Source organism: Vicugna pacos, chromosome 18 (genome assembly GCF_048564905.1).
Source record: "Vicugna pacos chromosome 18, VicPac4, whole genome shotgun sequence".
NCBI lineage: Eukaryota > Metazoa > Chordata > Mammalia > Artiodactyla > Camelidae > Vicugna > Vicugna pacos.
In genome coordinates, this window is record NC_133004.1 from 27253925 (window position 1) to 27273807 (window position 19883).

Sequence of the window (19883 nt, forward strand, 5' to 3'; positions counted from 1 at the left end):
TCTGGGAGGACGGCTGCTCCCGGGAGAGGACGATGCTAATGAGCACAGGTGCTCAGCACAAGTCCCCCCTCTTGTCCTCATGACAGTCTTTGGATGCAGGAATGGACACGCCCATTTTAGGGAAAGAAAGTCACCCAGGGTCACACTGCTGGTAAGCAGCACAACTGGGTCGCAAGCCTGAGGCTCCTGGCCCTGCCTCCAGGGGTCACAAAGGGCTCCTCTGGACGGGAGGCTGAATGGGCTTTGGGGATGATCGCTCAGCTGCACGAGTGATCTCGCCATTTCCAGACCCCCAAACTCTGTTCACTTCTCCTTCTCGCCCTCACTCCTGCCTGGGCGACAGTCGGGATGACCCTAGCACCCTTCATGGAAGTCCTCAGTCCCTTATTGGCTGGGCCTGTCTCCCATCTGCTTCTGAGCTAGCCTGACTTCCACCCCTTCTGGGCCTGGTCCGTCCTTTTAGACCCAGACAGCCCAGCTCTGGGATTCTAGGCAGGCAACTGCACCTAAACAGAATTTAACACTATTGTTTTGTTATCCCTGTTTTGTTTTTGTTCTGCTTGGTTTTTTTTTTATGATTTCTTTATATTTATGGTAAAAAAAGATACTGATGTTTTGTTAGGAGTGATAGAATGTTTCCCATTTACAATAAATTTCCATAATAATAAAAAGCTACAGGACTTAAAGCAATGATTTTAAGCTGCCAGGGGCCTGAAGGAGCTAGGGAAACACAGGGTCAGTCATGCAGAAAAGCATCTTTAGGAAGCTCAGCTGAGGACAGGACCCAGAACAGGCCATCATCTGCGGGGTTTGTCCAACCACTTGTGTCCCTGCCCACCTGCTTGGCTCTCCCCACCCAGCACTCCTGGCGCTGCCAAGCTCTCTGGGTGTTGTCCTCAAATCCCCCGGAAGAGAAGCTGATGAACTTTTGCCCTTAAAACCCTCAACTTCTGGAGATCCTGGGAGATCAATCATGAGAGTCAGATGGGATTTTTTCCCCGCTGCGTGTTCCTAATGTAAAGCGCACGCTAGCAGGTGGTGGATCCAACCCCATTTCAGGTGTTCAAATGTCTAAGTCAATCAGGAATGACTTTGAGACCACACCATCTTGTCACACGAACTGGAATTCCCAGGCCAGGAGGAAACATATTTTATTACCTTATTATCATGATCCCATAATTCAGTTCAAATATAACCTCTTTCCCTTTGGGATTTCTTCTTTCCTCATATTTTACTTACAAAGGTGCTTCTCGATTTCCCTACATGAGAAATTCTAGTTATCTTTTTATCAGTGACTTCTAGCAGAATTACATTATCAGATACACACTTTGTCTGATTTCATTCCTCTGAAATGTACTGAAATTTGCTTGGTGGCCAAAATAAATATCTATATAATTAGGATGGCTGGCTATTAAGGTCTTCTACATCTTACAGATGTTCTATGTGCTTATGGTATGAGTTGTTGAGAGAGGGAAGTGAAAAGCACCCCCTCTTCTTGTGTATTTGATTATTTTTGTAGCTCTGTCATCATTCGCTTTATATGTTTTTCAGCCACTGCCAATGGGATCTTGGGGGTTCTCAAAGGAGGGAAGAGGCAGAAGTGGGGGACAGGGGACCTGGGTTGAGGAGGACAAGAAACCACAAACTCTGAAAAGGTTCCAGACAGGACCGACAGTTGGATGGCTCGTCATGGGGCATCCGGTAGGGGAGAAACATTCTAAAAGTGAGGTCATCGGGGTGTCCATTGTGAGGAATGACGACGAAGGCAGGGATTGGTCGAGAGGGGGTATAAAGCCTCCGCGTTGCTATGGCACCGACCAAACAGGAGAAGGCTGGGAGGCAGACGAGTCTGTCTCCTCTAACTGCTCCTGAGAGTCGGCTTCGCCCGCTGTTTATTTTCCTGACCTGCTTACCTGCTGACCTACTGACCTGTCTGAACCCTCCTTCCTCCCCTCAAGGGTTTGGTTGACCCTCATCCTTTCTGTGACCCGCTTCTTCTCCTCCCAAGTACCCAGCCCCTCTTCCTGTTACACTCCCTCCCCAATCCCATCCCCAATTCCAACCCCAACCCCTCCCCACCCCACCCCCACCCCACCCCACCCCACCCCCTGTCTGGCGACCTCAGGGCGCCTGAGAGGACCCGGACATGGAGGTGAAGACACTGTTCTTCTGGCTCCTCTTGCTGGGGTGTCCTGGGCACCAAAACGTGGATGTGAGTAAACATCGGGCAACAGAGGTGTCCTCCCCTTCTCCTGGGCTCTTTCACACTGTGGTTAAATCACTGCTTTTTTATGGGATCCTTGATGGGAACTCATCCTTTGTGAAGACCGAGGCCCTCAGCACAGGTTTCTTGACCAGCCTGAAGTGGCTCTGGCCACCGGGCCTCATCAAGACCTGGTCCTGTCAGGGCTGCTTGGACCAAACACAGGAGGGTTGACAGGATGAAACCTGGAATAGTAACTTTATTGCGTCAAAGAAGGAACTGTGAATGTCCCAAAGCCATTGAGTTGTATGCCTAAAATGGGGGAATATATGAACTATAGCCCAGTAAAGCTGTTTTTCTTTTTTTAAAGTGAGAAACTCTTATTTACTAGGAGTCATAGAGGTAGACTGGCTCCTGGAAAGCTTGTCAAGATCCTGATTCAAGCTGTACATGTTTGGGGTCCATTCCCCATGCAGTGTGTTTTCCTATAAGTACACCTTCCAACTTTGTGAAGTTTGGCAGCCCTGGGAACAGTGGTATCTAAGCACTGTGTTGGTATTAGTCTGTTAAACAGTGAAATGTCACTTTTGCTCTGTGTTTTCTGGCCCTGAGAGCCCCGCCAACGTGGAAAAAAAAAAGTGGCTTCAGCCTGTTGGGATGTTTATAACGGGGAAATGCCTGGGAGTCACGTGACCAGGAGGTGGATGAGTTGTCGCCCTTTCTTTAGTGACGTGTGCGTGTGCAGAGTGTCGATTTACCCAAAGCAGAAAGGGTCCTTCTTGTCCTTAGAACTGTCCAAATGCAAAGAAAATTTGGGATTGTGCTGTGAAAGTTTTCATTCTCTCAGGAAGAAGCACCCCCACATCCAGGAAAGAGAGAGAAAGACTGAGAACACCCCATGGATTTAAGTGGGTTTGTTCTGATCGGCCTGCACCAGATTCTTAGGGACCTGCAGAAGGCCAGTTTCAGGAACAAGCTTTGCCCTGAGGCAGAATCAACCAAAGAAGAGTCTATTCTGTTTCTTTTGAGTGTATTAAGGAGGACATTTCTAGACAATCTTTGCCGGAAATTTTTCCCTCACAGGGAATGAGGCTGTCTTCTCCTAGGTTAGTTAAGCCCTCTTTCCTACCACTTGGAGGAACTAACTTGTCCTCCTCCACCGTTGCTCATGGCCACTGACAGTCAGAACCTTAGTTTACTGGCCCCGGTGGACAGAATTTAGGTAGGAGTCAGCTACCGATGTCAGCATGTAGACAGTGCCATGGTAACAAGCATGCCCACAACTGAGGATGTTTTACCAACTAGTGACAAGACAGTCTTTGCCTCTTTTGTGCATTTGATCTGCCCGTCTAACCCTTGTGCTGAGAGCCGCTGCTCTCATCAGACAGCAGCTACTCAAAGACAGCACACGTTTCCCACCAGCACACATTTTACTGAGCTCAGCTGTGAGGCAGATGAAGAAAATGTTATCGATTTCAGAAGCTACTTTCTAGAGAGGTTTTATTTGCACAAAACTGAAGCTTGGTATGTGGACTAGTATGAATTACATTGTGAGTTAAATTTCTCCTAAAATACTTGTAAATCTAGCTTCTGTAAAAGAATATGTTTGCCTTTGGTTTGGGTGATTATGCTATTCCAAAATTTGGATTCAAATTAATTTTCAGGGTTACTAATTAATTGATTTAGGTACAATACTATGAAAGGAGAATGTGAATTCTTCTTATTGGTTATTTAGAATTGTGTTTTTAACTAACTTCATTCTCATAGTTTTAATCGTAATATATAAGATCACTCTATTGTGCAAATCTTTATGTATTTCAGAAATCTGATATTATGTGCTCTGGTTCAGAATCAAAGTGATCATTGAAAGAAAACCTCAATGGTTTTAGAAACTTGGGTTAATCAATAATTTGTAATTAGTTTTTGTTAGGAAAATAATTCTAGCTTTATTATAGTAACAGCTACCAACCTTTCTGACTTCTTTTCATATCTATAAAACATCTCTTTTTATATTATTCTCATTTGTATCTTTAACACACATATTTTAACTGTTAGTTTTCCCATTCTTCCATATATTTGGGGTTTATTTTTGGAGATGTTTCATTGCAGTTTATCCAGATACTTCATGAATATACAATAGAAGATGTAGGTTTCCCATCTGCAATAAGTGTGTATTTACTTATTTTTAAATTTTACGTTGCCTTATACATTTATGACTTAAGTCTTGTTAACTGTTTATGAAACAATTTGCAGTGTGTTGTCAGCAATTAAAATCTCAGTTTGTGTATGAGGTTTTTTCTACAGCATTAAGTATAATGTAATTTACATATAATAACAGCACCTTTCTAATGAATACAATCTGTTGATATCTGACAAATGCATGTAGCAATAAAACCATCACCGCATAAAGACAGTCAACCCATCCATCGCCCCGAAAAGTTTCCTCCTGCTCCTTTTTAATCAATCTATCCCCTCTCTCCCCTGTGAGGAGCTCCTTGAGGGTTGTGGTTGCTGCCTGGAGGCTGGCTTAGGGTTCCTAAGGATGATTCTTCGTGACAGATAAACTGTGAATGTCTTTGAGTTTCTGTATTATCTCCGATATTATTTCAGATCATCCACGTTCTGTCTGGCTTTCTCCATCTTGAGCCCGATGTGTATGGAATTCTGCAGAAGTTTACCGATAGTATTGCTGTTCTGCCTGACTTTTTCCATCTCGGGCCTGATGTCTACGGAATCCTGCACCAGTTTACCGGTATTACTGACATTCTGCCTGACTTTTTCCATCTCGGGCCTGATGTCTACGGAATCCTGCACAAGTTTACCGCTGTTATTGACATTCTGCCTGACTTTCTCCATCTTGGGCCCGACGTCTACGGAATTCCGTGGAAGTTTACCGGTATTGCTGCCTCCTTGGGAATTTCTGCAATTCTAATTTTCTCCTGGAGGATTGTCTGTGCTGCATTACTAAAGTACCCTGTAGGTATACTTTTAATCAAAATTAAACAGGAGACCAGTTCTACAAATTTTCCTCTGAGTACTCCTTTCACTGCACCCAATAAGTCCTATTTTCATTACTGTTTAGATCGAAATGTCCTCAGATTTCTGCTGAGTTGTCCTCCTTGACCCATGTGTTCTTTAGAAGTGTGTTGTTTAATTTCCAAGGTTTTTTTTGTTGTTGTTTTTTTTTTTGTAGTTTTCCAGCTCTTCCTGTTACGGATTTCTACTCTCAATCTATTGTGACCTGAGAACATCCTTTTTATGATTACTGTTCATTTAAATTCGTTAAGCTGTATTTTATGGCCCTGAAATATGGTCTGTCTCCGTGAATGTTCTATGTGAATCATGGATGAATCATGGATCATGGATGCTCTGCTGCTGTTGGATGAGATGTTCTGCAGGCGTCAGATCCAGCTGAGTGATGACGCTGTTCAGTTCAAGTGTATTCTTCCTGCATTTCTGTATGCTGGGTCTAGCCATAATGATGGATTCATCTATTGCTCCTAGCAATCCTGTCAGTTTTTGCCTCGCGTTTTGACGCTCTGCTGTTAATTCATATACATTAAGGACGGTTCTGTCTTCTTGGAGAAGTAACCACTTTACCATTAAAGCAATGTCTTTCATTATACCTGATAGACTATACCTCCTTACTCTCTGGTGTGTTTTGAAGGATGAGTTAACCGGCACAGAATTCTAGGTTGATGGGGTTTTTTTTAATGTTAACACTTTAAATATTTTATTCCACTTTTGTCTTGATTGCTTGGTTCCTGAAGAGAAATTTGGTGTATGTCTGTCCTTGTTCCTCTGTGGGTAAGGTGTTATTCCCCCACACCCTACCCCCAGCTTCTACCAAAATTTTTTTTTTGTCTTTGATTTTCTGTAGTTTAAATATTCTATGTTTAGATATATAATACTGGAGTGATGTGTGTGTTTACTATGTACGTATGTGTATATACATCCTTGCATTTATCCTGCGTAGAATTCTTTGAGCTTCCTGGATCTGTGGTTCGGTGACTATCATTACTTTTGGAAAATTCTCAGTCATTATTGCCTGGAATGTTTTCTGCTTTCCTTTCTTCTCCTTTCTTCTTATTCCCATTGTGTGTATGTTACACCTTTTGTAGTTATCCCACTGGTCTTGGATAATCTGTACTTTATCTTAAGCTTATTTTCTTTGCATTTCTGTTTAGAAAGTTGCCACTGACATTTCTTCAAACACTGATTCTTTCCTCAGCTATGTCAAGTTTGTTAATAACTCCATCAAAGCTATTCCTCATTTCTGTGATGGTGTTTTTGATTTCTAGAATTTCCTTTGAAGCCTCAGTTTTCATCTCTCTGCTTACATTTACCACCTCTTCTTGCATATTGTCCACTTTTTTTCATTGGAGCCATTATCATATTAATCCCATTTAAATTCTTGGCCAGATAATTCTGTCCTGTCATATTGAGTACAAATCAAATGCTTGCTCTTTGAGTTCAAACTATGTGGTTTCTTCTTTTAGTGTGTCTTGTAAGGACTTGTTGAAACCTGGGTGTTGCGTCATGGTACGGTGGAACTGAGGTAAGTCGGTGTTTAGTGTTTGGTTTGATATTTATCTGGCCAGGGGTTAGGCTGAGTTTTCCCTTAGGCAAGACTGGAAGTGCGTATTTCCCTTCACCCATGCCGCCTAGTCTTTGGCAGAACCCCAGTTAGGCTCTAGTAAAACTGTTTCTCTTGAGGGCAGGGATTTTTTAGAAGAACAGAACATGATGAGTTTATTTTTAAATGCTTATGTCCTCCCTCTCCCTGCCAACAGCCTGAGGTGGCTTTTCTCCCCAATATTTGCTGTGAGAATCTGTTAGGATTCTGAAGATAAAACTGACAGAAGGATGGGAGCCCCCTAACACTGGGCACCCTGGCATTTTTAAATCTCAGTCTTGTCCACACCGGGCCTCCAGGACTTCATCAGTTACCGTGTGTAGGTTTTCCTATCGTGGTGCTCTGGTCCCTGCAGAGACTTCCGACCTCGGGCTTCTGCTCCCATAAGTGGTATTGCCGGTATCTGCCAGGCTTTTTCTCAAATTGCAGCAACACTTTGCACTGTGACATCAGTTCTCTGAATGATGTATGAAGAGTTTTTTGATTCTCAGTTTTTCTGTCTTGTTATGTGGGCGGGAGTGACAATTTCCAGGCTCCTTAAACGCTGGACTTGAATCCAGCAGTCTAGCTCTTTCGTTGTTTCCTTTTGGATTACTAACTTAACACATAAATTAATGTCTGAAATGGAAGTTAACTCTGCAAAATACTGTTTTTGATAAAGAACTCACTGAGCAAGACAATATATTCTCAATGAGAAAAATACAATTTATCAACTCTTCTCTTAGAAAATAGAAATAATAATTATTTGGTGAGCCCGACTCTCTTCCCACGTGCTCCTGCCTGTGGATTGGGTGACAAGGGACAGAGAAGCTCAGTGTTCCCTGAGCAACATGTGAAGTTGAGGGAGTAGCCGTGATATTCTGTTTGCCCTCTATGGATGCATTTTTCTATAACCGCATTATTACCGCTGGATTTTTGACACTGTCATGATATTCCAGTACCTTGGGAAGTTTGGGGGGCTAGCCTCAGTATCTGATCATGGTCTAAACTTTTGAATAGAGAAATATGTAGAGATCAGGAAAATATGTCTTTGCGTGGTATTAAAATGAGGTCCTGCCTGGATTGTATTGAGCTATAATTCATCAAATGATGACTTGAGTCTGGGAAGCAAGCATTTTTTGCCCTTCCTTGAAATGTTAGCTCTCCTTTCTGCTGTGCTTGTATTTTTTTCTCTAGCCATCTCCTGCTTTGTTTCTCATTTGAGGATGCTCTATTATCAGTGTTCTGGAAAAACAAGAGGCTCTATTGCAATTGTTTATCAGTTTAGCAAACAGCCAACTCTGTGAGTGAAAGAGGCATATCTTAGTACAAAAATTTTGTCTTTTTATTTTGAGGTTTTAAAAACAATCCCATTTTCTGGACTTCTCTGTGGATATTGGGTTTGATCCAAAAAAAACAAAAGTTGGATAAATGATGCATAAGTATATTTATTAAACTATATTATCAAAATTAGATAGGTGTTATCAGAATTGAATATGCAGTATCAAAATTAAATAGATTGGTGTGTATTTAATAGACTGTAAAAAGACCTTTTGATCAAAAATAAAATATTTACCATTGTGCTCTTTTTCAGAAATGGTTTGTGAAGTATCATGACTTAAGTAGGAAATTCTCATTTTTTCCTGTTTTTAATCCTATGAATCATTATGCTCAAACAAAATAACGATTATTATTTCATTGGATTATTATTTTGTTATTTTTTCAGAAACTATAGATTTTTACTAATTATAAGATTTGAGATCAAATTTAATATTGTTTCTTCTTCTCCTAGGTAAAGCCTCCAAAAAATCAAGGTAAGATTTTAGGGTCCAGTTTTCTTTGTCCCATCTTCTCAATACTAGGATTTGATGTAGGTTTTAATTCAACTAGGATTAAACACAGTGACTTCTGATGTCTAACTGACTTCTTAACTCTTGAAAATTTTACCCCTGGGATGGTGTCTAAACAAGGTAGTGAAGTTGGCATCTATTGAGATAAGAGACCAGGAGGATCACGGGAGTAGGGAGAGGAGGATGAGTTTAATTTTGCACAGAAGCCTTTAGGAAGTAGGAGGTGAGAAGAGTGTAAAGTTTGGAGTGAGTACCTGACATGACCTGGTTCTTGGTGAAAAGGAAAGATGCTAAAACACCTATCAAGAATCTTCAGGCTTAGGGAAGGATGCAGATGTAGCCAGGCATTGTGTGTCACAGCAGAGACAGAAACCATGTGTTGTGACTCAGAAGTGAAGGGAGCCATTCATGCCATTGGGACTTCATGGAAATGATTCAGGATCATTTCAAGAGGATAATGCTTTCTGTGCAGGCTTCATGGACTCTGATGACTAAGTGGGACTGCCTGTGGAGGGCAAGGTGGCTTCCTGACCCTTAGTAGGCCCTCAAATGTTGGTGTTTGTCACAACGGTTGCAGAAGTGCTGGTGGTGAGAAGAGTGATCTCAGCATCAGAGCTTCCACGCTGGATGAAGAGAAGATAAATTTGCACTGTGTGGTCAGATGAGAGAATTAAATGCCTGATAGAGGAGTCTGGAGTTGAGGGCTGTGTTCTAGAGCTTTACATGGGTGTTCACCTGTAACTGGGTGCTTATGTGTGTTGCTTTCCTGAAGCAGTGATGGTAACATTCTCATCCTGGGGATGAAAAAGCTCATCTCTTAGGGACTGTGATCCAGGTCCTCCAGTGACGAGGTGGTGAAGCTCACATTGTAGTGAAGTGTTTAATTTCAACAACCTTGTCCTTCAGGGCCCCCAGTATGGTTTTCATTGAAAGACAATCAGCTGGGCAGAAGGAAGATGCTGGAGGCCTTTGAATAGCCAGTCAATTGACATTTTAGCTTGCCTTCTATGCAATTGCAAATAAGGTCTAGAAGTAAGCTGAGTATGGGTGAAATAAAGATTTAAAAAAAAAATAGGGACTTATTTATTTACCTTAATAATTGGATGCTTGATTTTTATTTCATCTCTGGTGATGACATAATTATTTGAAGTGATTAAATTTTCTAGAAATGGTGCTTGTAGATGGGAGAAAAATTAGGAGAAGACTTTTTGTTGTATTTCTTCATCTTTGAAAACGTTTTAAATAGGAATATCATTGAATCCAGCTTTTCTTACATTTAAAATGCTACTAAAATTTGCTTCCTTCAAGCACAATAGTAAAGCTAAAAAGTTAATTGCACTCATGGTGCCAGTCAGATAACATGTCTCTGCTGCTAATATATTGGGATAATACAGTTTAACTGGGTTTCCTACCAGTCTTAGAAATTGTTTTATCTCCTTTTAGTAAACGTGCAGCAAATACCTGAGAAGACCGATAACATCAAGGAAAAAATCACAGAACATTCAGAAAATATGTCTATTTCGAAACAGAAGGTATTATTGTCCTTTTGTTATTTTTCATGATTTCACCTTCAGTTCCTTCCCTGTCTGACAGTTCAGTTATTTTTCTCTCTCTTCTTTCATCCTGCCATCCCATTTCATATGTTCTTCAAACAGTCCAAATTCAAAGCAAGCCTCACAGATGTAAAGCACTGCTTTCTGTATTTGTGGAAGGAACCACGCATAAGAAGACAGGTTTGTCTAACACTGTAATTAATGTTTGTAATTCTGATTCCTTTCTTTCACAGACCGCTGAATCAAAGAAACATGGTCAGAAAACCACTAGGCACAATAAGATGCTCTCTGATGAGGCACTTAAGGTAAAAATCTCTTCTTTCCCTAGATTACTTTCTGACAACAGAAGTAAAGTAATGAGTAATTGTTATGGATTCAATATGTTTTGTTGAAGGGTAACATCAAAACAATTGAGAAGGCTGACAAGCATTCGAATGGCGTCCCTGAAAGCACTCCTGCTACGCCGCCATCGGTGAGGGGTCAGAATGTCAAGAATCCAAAGGCGGTAAGAATTTGGCTGCTAAATTTACCATAATTTGGCTTCCGAGGCTTTTTGTGCACTGGGTGAGCTGAGTGCTCCAGCTCCTCTTGCTTTTGGCCATAGTAGAGTCTGGGAGCTGAACCTCCTTGTAACAACAATCCAGAATTTCATAAACTAATAACTAGGAAATATGTTTCTGATTTTCTCAACCTAGGGGGTTTTCTCACCACTCAGCACTGCTCTCCAAGATACGTAGGAAATTCCAGGAAATACATGAGAAGGGAAGGACGTCATCTAGCCAAGTTGTACAGCCCCTTCCCCTCTTTCTGTTAAACAGAGAATTTTCCATGTGAATTTGGGAAAGCTTTTTTTTTATTCCAGTAGGAACACTCATTTGTGAGCTCTTTAACCATGAGCAGTTTTTCACCTTTGCTTTCCCCTTGTCATCCAGTCCTCTTTTCCATTATCCAGTGAGGAAGAAGTTTGTGGAAGCTAGAAAATCTTGTGCCTGAAGGTCTTCCTTTGTGTTACATTTCATTATGGGCTTGGCATTTGTCCTGGGCCCAACCTGGATCAGCTACCATCACAGGAAACTTAGGGGTAGCTGTGCAGTATGTTTGGTTTATGATACATCTTTTGAGCTGATCACCCTGAGTTTCCATTGAAATCTTAGTACATTTTTATTTGTTTGTTTCTATCCTACGTGAAAATATTGGGAACAGGAAAATCTACAGAGAACTTGAAAGCTGGTGTTTCAATGAACACCTCGGGCATTTCAGGGGTAAGCTACCTATATTTGCTACAGGATTTCGTTTTACACATTAGCTTTCACGAGGAACAAGTGTTTCATCTCTGATTAAAATGATATCTACTTGGGATTTTTCTTCTTGGGAATTAAGTCACCAATGAGAATGTTTTGCTTTAGGTTAAAACTGCCCTTAGTGAAGCTTCTGTCAGTGGAATGAAAGTGAAATCTGGAGACGTGAATGTTCACAAGGGGAATGTTCAATTCAACGTCAAGAGGCAGCAGGTAACAAATATTACACCCACCCCCAGATTACTTAAATCAGAGAACTCAAACTCATTAATTCCTTTTCCACTTTTAACTGTGCTGTAATGCACATAATATCAAATGCCCCGTCTTCACCATTTTAAGTGCGTGATCTTCCTTTGTTAAGTAATTCACATTGTTATGCATTATTACTACTTCCTTTTTAAAAAAAAATTTTTTTTAATCATTACTTCTTGAGTATCTGTTCTCATATCTGTCTTATAGTCACAAGATGCCAATGCTGAATTTGAGGATTCGGAGCTGAGCACATCTCTCAAAAGACTCAACCTGGAAGGTATGTTGTTTGTTGGGAAGAAGTACCCGCATCATGAAATGAGTCTGCCTGGGGAAGGCAAGGAATGCTTCCTGCCTTCAGGGCTCCTCCCTCCTCTTTCCCCCCACCTCAACCAACCTCTTCGGTCCCTGTGCACAAAGAAATCTCCTCCTTCACAGACAAGAAGAAGAAGCTGAAAGACAGCTGTGAGGCACTGAGGGCTGAGAAAGTGATGAAGGAGGCGGAACTGAAAATGCTGAAGGAGAACATAGACAACCTGGTTGGAGTCTACGAACAACGAAAAATGGCTGCCGAAGAGTAAGATATTCACGGGTTAATTGTTCCAGATACCGTTGTACGAAGTAATGTGTCAACCAATGTAGATGACCATAATTTACTTCAGAATAGATTCCAGAGTATATTTATGCCAGATTCATCCAGTGCAGAATTGTGCCCGCTCTTCCCACCTTGATTTCTGTAGTCTCTGGATCCATTTAGATTGTCCTTTAGGTTTCAGTCCCATCACATTATCTCGCCCAGTCCCATGTCAAGTCATATTCTGTTCCATCTTCAACAGCTTACAACACAGCCGCTCCATGAGAGCCACTCCAAAGCATTTGCTGACGGATTGCCTGGGAGGCCAGACAGAAATGCATGTACCTTTCTCTCATTAGTGCTTTTGTCCTTGTTGGTAGAACGTTTTAATTTTGCAGGTGATTCCTTAGAAAATCATTATCAGATGAAAACCCTTTGAATCAGAACCATGAACAAAATAGTCTGAGGGCAGCACTGCATATCAGTTATTTTTGAAGCCATGGCCCTTTGCTGCCTTCACTCTCAACAAACTCAGGCTTGTTCAAGTAGGTTGACACCCTGAAGTCGACAGTTTTCCATCTGAAATCTGTTTCCTGGAGGTGATACCCTGACTGTGTGACAGTTCACATCATTTTATAATTCAGTAGATACTGCCAGCACTAAGATTTCCCTTTTTTTTTTTTTCCCTCTAGGATATTTGAATAAGAGGTAGGGATTCTACTTTTGAATGGTGGAAATGTCAGGTAGTTAATTGCAGGGTGCCAGTGAAGCCATATCCTGGAAGACTCTCTTTAGCTGACTGTGTCAGGACACAGCCTTGGATTGAGAGTCAGGGCTCCCGGTGGATTGTAAAATTAATTTTGATGCCTTGCTTTATCCTAATATGTTTAGCTGTGATGAGTTGGCCAGGCATCATTTTCCACATTGAAACAAAATGAGCCTTCACCACCTCAAACACAAGACTGATCGTGGGAGGTCACAAAATGCTTTTGTATTTGATGACTTTATGATGAAGAGATAGGAGTAGAGAACTCTAAGAGGCACTCAGACTACAGAGGAGTTGCTAGCAGGTCAAAGTTTGTTTTTTCTTTATTCCTAGATGGGGGGCTTCAATTCATTCCTCTGTGTTGTCAGTCTATGCGTGGATGGGGCAGGGTGAGGAGGGGCATTTGAATCTCAGCCTTCAGACTCCTGGGAGGTAAGGAAGGCATAATTTCCCACTGGCTACTGGACAATGTCTATATCTTTTTTGCATCTTAGGAAATTGAAAATCAAAAAACATAACCTGATGGAAAAGGAGAGTGAGCTGTCAGCTATGAAGGAAAATCTGAAATCAGTTTCAGAAGAAACGCTCAAGTACAAGTAAGTTCAGATACTAAACACCAGCAGCTCGTGAAACTGCTTTTGACTTGTTTTTAACTATTGTACAATGTTTAGAATGAATTAACGTAGTAATATAAACAAAAGTTTAGAAGACATATACATAGAGAATTAACAGAAGAAAAACAAAGTTTCTACAAAGAACAAACAAAGTAAGTCACTAAAAATTTCCTGATCCCCAAGTGCTGGCCAGATTGTGTGCAAACCCAGTTCGTGCAAACGTCATGTAAACTGTCATAGCCTTTAGAAAAGAAGTTTGTTGTAGAAAGAATCACATCCATTAATATAATAGTGTTACTTCATGGACCTAGTTTTTGCAACCCAGGGAAATACGGTAAGGATGTAAGTACAAAGCAAATAGAGCTTTAGGATAAAAGTCATTCATCGCACAGTGAATTAGAGAAAATGTTCAAATTTGTGTGTGGGAATGATATCTGCTCAGAACCCTGTGGGCATTAAGTAATAAATCTGGAAGCATGTAGCCATAGCTTTGCTCCTATTGTCCCTTTATAACCAGGTGAGAAGTGTTTTATGTGTGTGAGTATATCATATTAGGGGGCATTTGTGAGGATAGCAGGAATTTGGGCAACTAGTAAAATCATACTCAAGGTAAAGCTTTATCTGATGAAAGCGATTGTAACTCACAGGCAACAACAGGACCAAATACAAGAACAGCTGCAGCGGGCAGAGAATGTCTACAGATTCCAGGTAACCGGCTTCCTGCCCACGTCACCGCATCAGTGAGCCCCTGTTGCGGCTGACATAAGGGCCCTGAGAATCCCTAATTCAGGGGGACTTATTGACGTGTTGGCTTTTTCAGATCTGTGTTTGTGAAAAGAAGGCTCAAGACAACTGGGTAAGCTTTTCTTTCTCCCTCTTTCTCTCTCTCTCTCTCGCTCACTCGCTCGCTCCTTCTTTCTGTTCACAGTCTGCCGCAGCTGAACTTGGGTGTTTTCCTTCCACAGATCAAGAGTCGGATTTTGGAGAGGGAGTTGGAGAAGCAGAGACGGGAAGCCGCCTACTGGAAATATAGGTATGGGGTTTTGAAGAGCACTTTTTAAGGGTGTTTTTAAGAGGTGTTTAGGCTAAGCCATTTGGTGTCTGGTAGAGGACTGTGTTGGAACCCTTCCTGAAGTCCATTCTTTTTCTATATTCAAGACTGGAAATGATGGAAAGAAAGAAGCAAGAAGAGAGATACTGGATGAATAGACTGATGCAGGGGAGACCTGAGCTGCAGAACCACCCACAGAGAGGTAGGGAACACATTGTGAAACCACTTAATTTCTGCTGCAAAACCACACCACGTCGCTCTTGCTCCCATGGGCGATGATTGTGTTGCCTGGAAAGGGTCCCAAGTGCTTACGAAAGACAACAGGTTGTCTCAAGGGATGACAGGAAGATGTTTTCCTCAGGTTCCCCAGCCAGAATGACTCCCTGGGCCTGTACCCTGTGCTTGGTGGGGCTCATGCCCTGCCACTGACTGAAGACCCTCTCCATCCCCCGCAAGGGCCCCGACCTTGAATTCCTCTGACTGAAAGATCTGGGCCTAGAGGCTGAGTGGGTCCACGCTTTCTTCCCACCTTGAGAATAGGGGGAAGAATTTATTCTTTCTTATTAGAGAAAAAAGGCATTTATTACTGTTCTTTCTTCTATTTCCTTTATTCTATTTTTTTAATTTTTTTTATTGTGGACTAGGCATTCCACCCATAATTTACATTTCTGTACAATTTCACTCCTCTTACATTATCAGTGTGGCATGACAACTTGACTATTAAACCCCATAGCTCTCCTTTTCTCAAAACTGGAATATTAGTCTAAGTCCATTTCCTTTCATAAATACTTATATAGTGACTGGTCACATGTGCAAGGCAGCTTATACAGAGAGTGACAGATTGAAAAATCGCTGTGTCCTGAAGAAAAGGACTTTTTTGCTGTTCATGCTGATGTTTCTTGATTTTCTTCCTATCCAAGGCTATTCTCATTTTAGTTTTTAATCTGTGATGAAATTGTGGTTTCTCCTGATGTGTATTGGGAAACCACTGTTTGGTTGTTGATTTCCAGCTATTTGAGCACTGAGCTGGACACGATTGGTTGATGAGTTATGAAAATATATGACTCTAGGCCCTATGGTGTCTTCCGCAAGGTCTTGCCCTCATCCTTGGAGTCACCTGATGCCTGGGGGAAACCCTCTGCCTCTGGTAACGGACCTGAGAGCGGGAACAAAGTGTAAATGGTGGGAGAGGCTTGAAGTGTGATTTTCCTTCCACACAGTCTTTGCAAGTTGGAATAAACCTCCATCGCTTCTCCTTTATCAGGTTCAGGACCTGGTGCAGCTCCTGGGAGGAATGGCAGCTCCTTCCCTCCCGAGGAGGCAAAGGAGGCCCAGGTAAATGTTGTGGTCATTTTCAATTGTAACTATTTCTGGGGACTTTTTAATCTTTTTTTTTTTTTTACAGCACCCTTTCCTGGCCTTGTCTCTAGATTATGTGCTCTGTGATATGTCTACAATGTCATGGCTGTTCAGATTCAAACTCTTGCCCAAGAGTCAGTGGGCTTCTGCCTTCAGCCCGTTACCTTTGGTGGTGCCTACAAAAGCCGTCAGTGCTTAGAGGCTGAGGACCACAGACTCTCACAGTGTGTTTCTCGAAATAGCATTACACCTCACTCCACACTTGCTTCTAGCACAGCTGACTCCTTCCTGACCTCCTTCACTTGCAACAGCTCCTGGGTCACTGAGACAGATTATCACCATCATTTTGCTCCTTTCCTGGTTCAGGTTTAGGTGATTCTCCTGTTTAGAATGTTTATTCTAATCCTTACAACTGGGAAATGAGAAAAGCCCTCCCCCCAGCTTTATGATGTGTGCTTTGTGCAACTTTGAATCTTCTTGGATATAGTACCTTTCATAACCCATCACTGTCTTTTCTTGGTAGGTAAATGTGTCTTCCACACTCCCTCCAGCTGTACACTTAGTAGAAAAGCCTGAATCTCAGAGATGTTGTATTTGTAGCAGAAAATATACCCTGGAAGCGAAATAGCCCGGAGGGAAAACGCCTAATTCCCTGCAGGGCCGATTCCCACCACAGTCTTTACACTGTGTTCCCGTAAGCAGGGTCGGTCCTGCCCTGAAGCTGTTACAGCCAGTCCTTTAACTCATCACACATCGGGGGATTTTACTCATGACATAAAACCACTTTTGTGTTAGTTGTGGAATTTAAACGTCCCACTTTGCTTTGCCATAGGACAAATTTAGTCTGTACCTCAGAGTGAACTTAAAATTCAGATTGACCTGTGAAAAAAGATGATTGGAGCTGAGCCTAATGACCTCCTGTAGGCAACATTGTTCCCTCAGGAGCACTTTTCCCAGCTTCCCTGCAGGACTCCAGGATCCCCATCTCCCCAGAGGTCTTTGCGCCCAGGGGCAGCCCCTCCAGGGAGGAGAAGAGCCCTTTGTCAGGAGGGAGGCAGAGGAGGGCCGGGCAGGGGCCTGCAGGCAGAGCGAGCACCCAGGCGCGGCTCTGATTCCACGTGTGAATCACGGGCCCTCGCGTCCTCTCTTTCTCTGTGTTCCTAGTCCACAAAGAGCAGGCTTCTGTGGACCTGGTGAAGGAGGGGGAGGGCTGTCCTGCACAGAGAGGCTGACTGCTGGGAAGGTGCTACTTTATCAGTTTGCTGGTATCTCTGTTCATCCTCTAGGGCAGGACCCTTGCTTTTCTCGGCTTACAGACACAGGCAGTGACAGTGTCTTTTCCTCGTGGCCTCCTGTGCAGCCCAGGCTGCAGGCAGGACCCAGAGGGATGGGTGGAGTGTGTGGCACTGAGCTGCTCTCTGGGAGCCTGGTGGAGGGGAGGAGGGTGCCAGGTGCTGACAGATGCTGCATTGGGTTTCAGCTTTTGTTGATGTTGGCGCTTTTGTCTTTCATACCAACACACCTCTAACTCCTGTTCTGCAGGTCAATATGGATGCAAGAGGGCCCCCTCGTTTCCGAGGACCACCCGGCATGCCTGACTACATGGGTGGCCCTTCACCATTTGTGGGCTATGGGCCATCTCCACCTGGATCACACTGATGCCCTGTGACCTCACCTGCTGGGTAAGATGATCTAAGGAGTATGATGGGCTGGTAATTTCCCCACACTAAGCTGGGCATCAAGAGTTCCTTGCAGAGAAGGAAAGAAGCTTTAAAGATACAAGGTCAAAATACCAGTTGTGAAATGTGCATTTAACATAGACCACATGCTGAGTCTGTGAGGGAGGAGGCATACTCCTGTGTTCAAGGGTTTAAGGTGATTCAGCCGAGAGAGGAACCCATTACTGATACTGAGCTTGTGATCACCGTAACAGAAGTGCCAATAATGGGCCCTAAGTACAAAAGAGGGACAAGTGAATCACATGGGAGTGAACAGGAAGTTGTGGAAGAGAAGGAAGAAATCGAGGAGGTGCCCAGTGGAGGTCTGTTGGATTCACTTAGATGGAGCTGGAAGGTCATTTCCGGCAGGGCGGGCAGTTGGGGCGGGACGTGTGAAGGCAGCAGGAGGTCCACGCAGAGCCACGTGTGTGTGCAGGGGACTCAGTGCGGCCGTGCAGTTGTCCCCATCAGCACCCGCTGCTGCCAGAAAGCCCTCAGTTCACAATCTCATATAAAGTTGATTGTGTCCTTTGGATTTCTGAAAGTTCTAGATCTGGGTGAAAGAATGCCCTGGGGTTTGGGGGAGTTTCACTTGGTTCTTTCAGGATATTTTGTGTCCCTGAACTTTATTATGCCCCCATGATTAGTAAGAGCAGCCAGGATCCAGATCGGCTGAGCAGCTGCCTTCACTTTAGCATGAGGCAGTTTCGCTGGGGGAAGTCAAGGGTGATCAGGGGACCCCAGGAGGACCCCCTCCCCAAATGTCAGCTCTGCATCTCCCATGTTTAAGCACAATTTCCCAACTCTTTGTTTTCGTTCCTACTCTTTAGTCCCTAATACCGAGACTCAGTGGGACCTCCATAGAGCTTCAGTTTCCTTATCTTTGAAAAGTGGATAATACTGGTTTCTGACATCATTGTGAGGAAGACAAGATTAAGTACATGAATTATTCTGTAAAATGGCGGAGACATACTGGGCACTCACCATTCTCATAATGTAAAGTAAAATGTTTGCACACAGAAAATCATCAAAAGATGTTCTTGAAAGTGCATTAAACTGAGCTAAGGATATAACAGCTCAGTCCCAGAGATAAGTAATCTCTGTTTCAAAAGATAAGGCAAAGACCCCCTTTCTTCTATTAAAATTCAAGTCCTACCAGTTGAAGAAGAAAAATACAATTATGAGAGCGTGTAAATTCAGAGATCAGTAACAGGGACCTGAAGATAGTCACCATTCATTCCATATAGACACAGAGATGCAGCCACGCACTAAAGGGCTCATCAGAGACCCCAGATATAGAAGACAAAATGCGTATTGGAAAAAATAAGACCGTACTGAAAAACCCCAATCTTTTTACCTTACAGGCAATCAGCTTGAAGCTTGAAGAGGACCCTGAGCTGTGGCAATGATATATTCAGAGAAGATGCCAAATGTGCATTATGGCCCAAATGTTTCCCTGCTCAGTCCTGCTCCCCCCCAACTATTGTCTCTCCTATTGTCACCCCTAATAAACCTGTCACTGTTCTATCTCTGTCTAGCGTCTGCTTTTTGGAAAACCAGCTGATGCTCCATCTGGAGTGTACACAGTGAGATTCCTATAGACAAGGTTCAAAACCAGGCTGAAAAATGGTGCTGGAGGCCAGCCACAAGGACAGGCACTATGGTTAGTATTGACTGCAGACGAGCCTGAAGGAGTCTTATGTTGGTCGGGAGGAATATCCTATATCTGGATATATGTGATGTTTGTGCTAATTTATTTGAGAAACATTCTGCTGTCTGTCAGTCAAGGAATGCCTCATGATCAGACAGACAGGTGTCTGTCCCCAGGAATTGGCTGATTTCTAACAGTAGGGAAGGATGAGGGGCCAGCCGTGGCAGCGGGGAACCAGTGAGAAGGTCCCACAGCAGATCATGCAAAACAGTGCCCTTGTCCCAGGAATCCAGCTCTCCCCAAATCCAGGAGGGCTTGCTCACCTGGAAACAGAGATTTCTTGATAAGCCCTGTGAACTTCTTAACCCTCTGCAATTACCTT

The 19883-nt window shown here is 42.9% G+C and overlaps 1 protein-coding gene across 3 annotated transcripts; it reads left to right on the top strand.

Annotated features, from left to right (window-relative positions):
* The first annotated feature begins 2100 nt into the window (after window positions 1–2100).
* Window positions 2101–19377, top strand: LOC140686943 (transport and Golgi organization protein 1 homolog). Of its 3 annotated transcripts, XM_072942094.1 has the most exons (17): window positions 2101–2212; window positions 4814–5179; window positions 8611–8632; window positions 10112–10200; window positions 10455–10526; window positions 10616–10726; window positions 11628–11732; window positions 11979–12048; window positions 12207–12345; window positions 13603–13704; window positions 14370–14430; window positions 14543–14578; window positions 14688–14755; window positions 14881–14975; window positions 16038–16108; window positions 17675–17814; window positions 19215–19377. In XM_072942094.1, the coding sequence occupies exons 1-16, from the start codon at window positions 2147–2149 to the stop codon at window positions 17789–17791; spliced, it is 1590 nt and encodes a 529-aa protein (XP_072798195.1). In that variant the 5' UTR covers window positions 2101–2146; the 3' UTR covers window positions 17792–17814; window positions 19215–19377. The 3 variants fall into 3 exon arrangements, with proteins under 3 accessions (XP_072798195.1, XP_072798196.1, XP_072798197.1); XM_072942095.1 differs by lacking the exon at window positions 11628–11732; XM_072942096.1 differs by lacking the exon at window positions 4814–5179.
* Window positions 19378–19883: the final 506 nt, after the last annotated feature.

Coding starts and splice junctions, on each gene's coding strand:
- LOC140686943 (XM_072942094.1), top strand. CDS start 2,147: ATGGAGGTGAAGACACTGTTCTTCTGGCTCCTCTTGCTGGGGTGTCCT. Junction 12,346..13,602: donor CGAAAAATGGCTGCCGAAGA/GTAAGATATTCA, acceptor TTTGCATCTTAG/GAAATTGAAAATCAAAAAAC. Junction 14,431..14,542: donor AGAATGTCTACAGATTCCAG/GTAACCGGCTTC, acceptor TGGCTTTTTCAG/ATCTGTGTTTGTGAAAAGAA.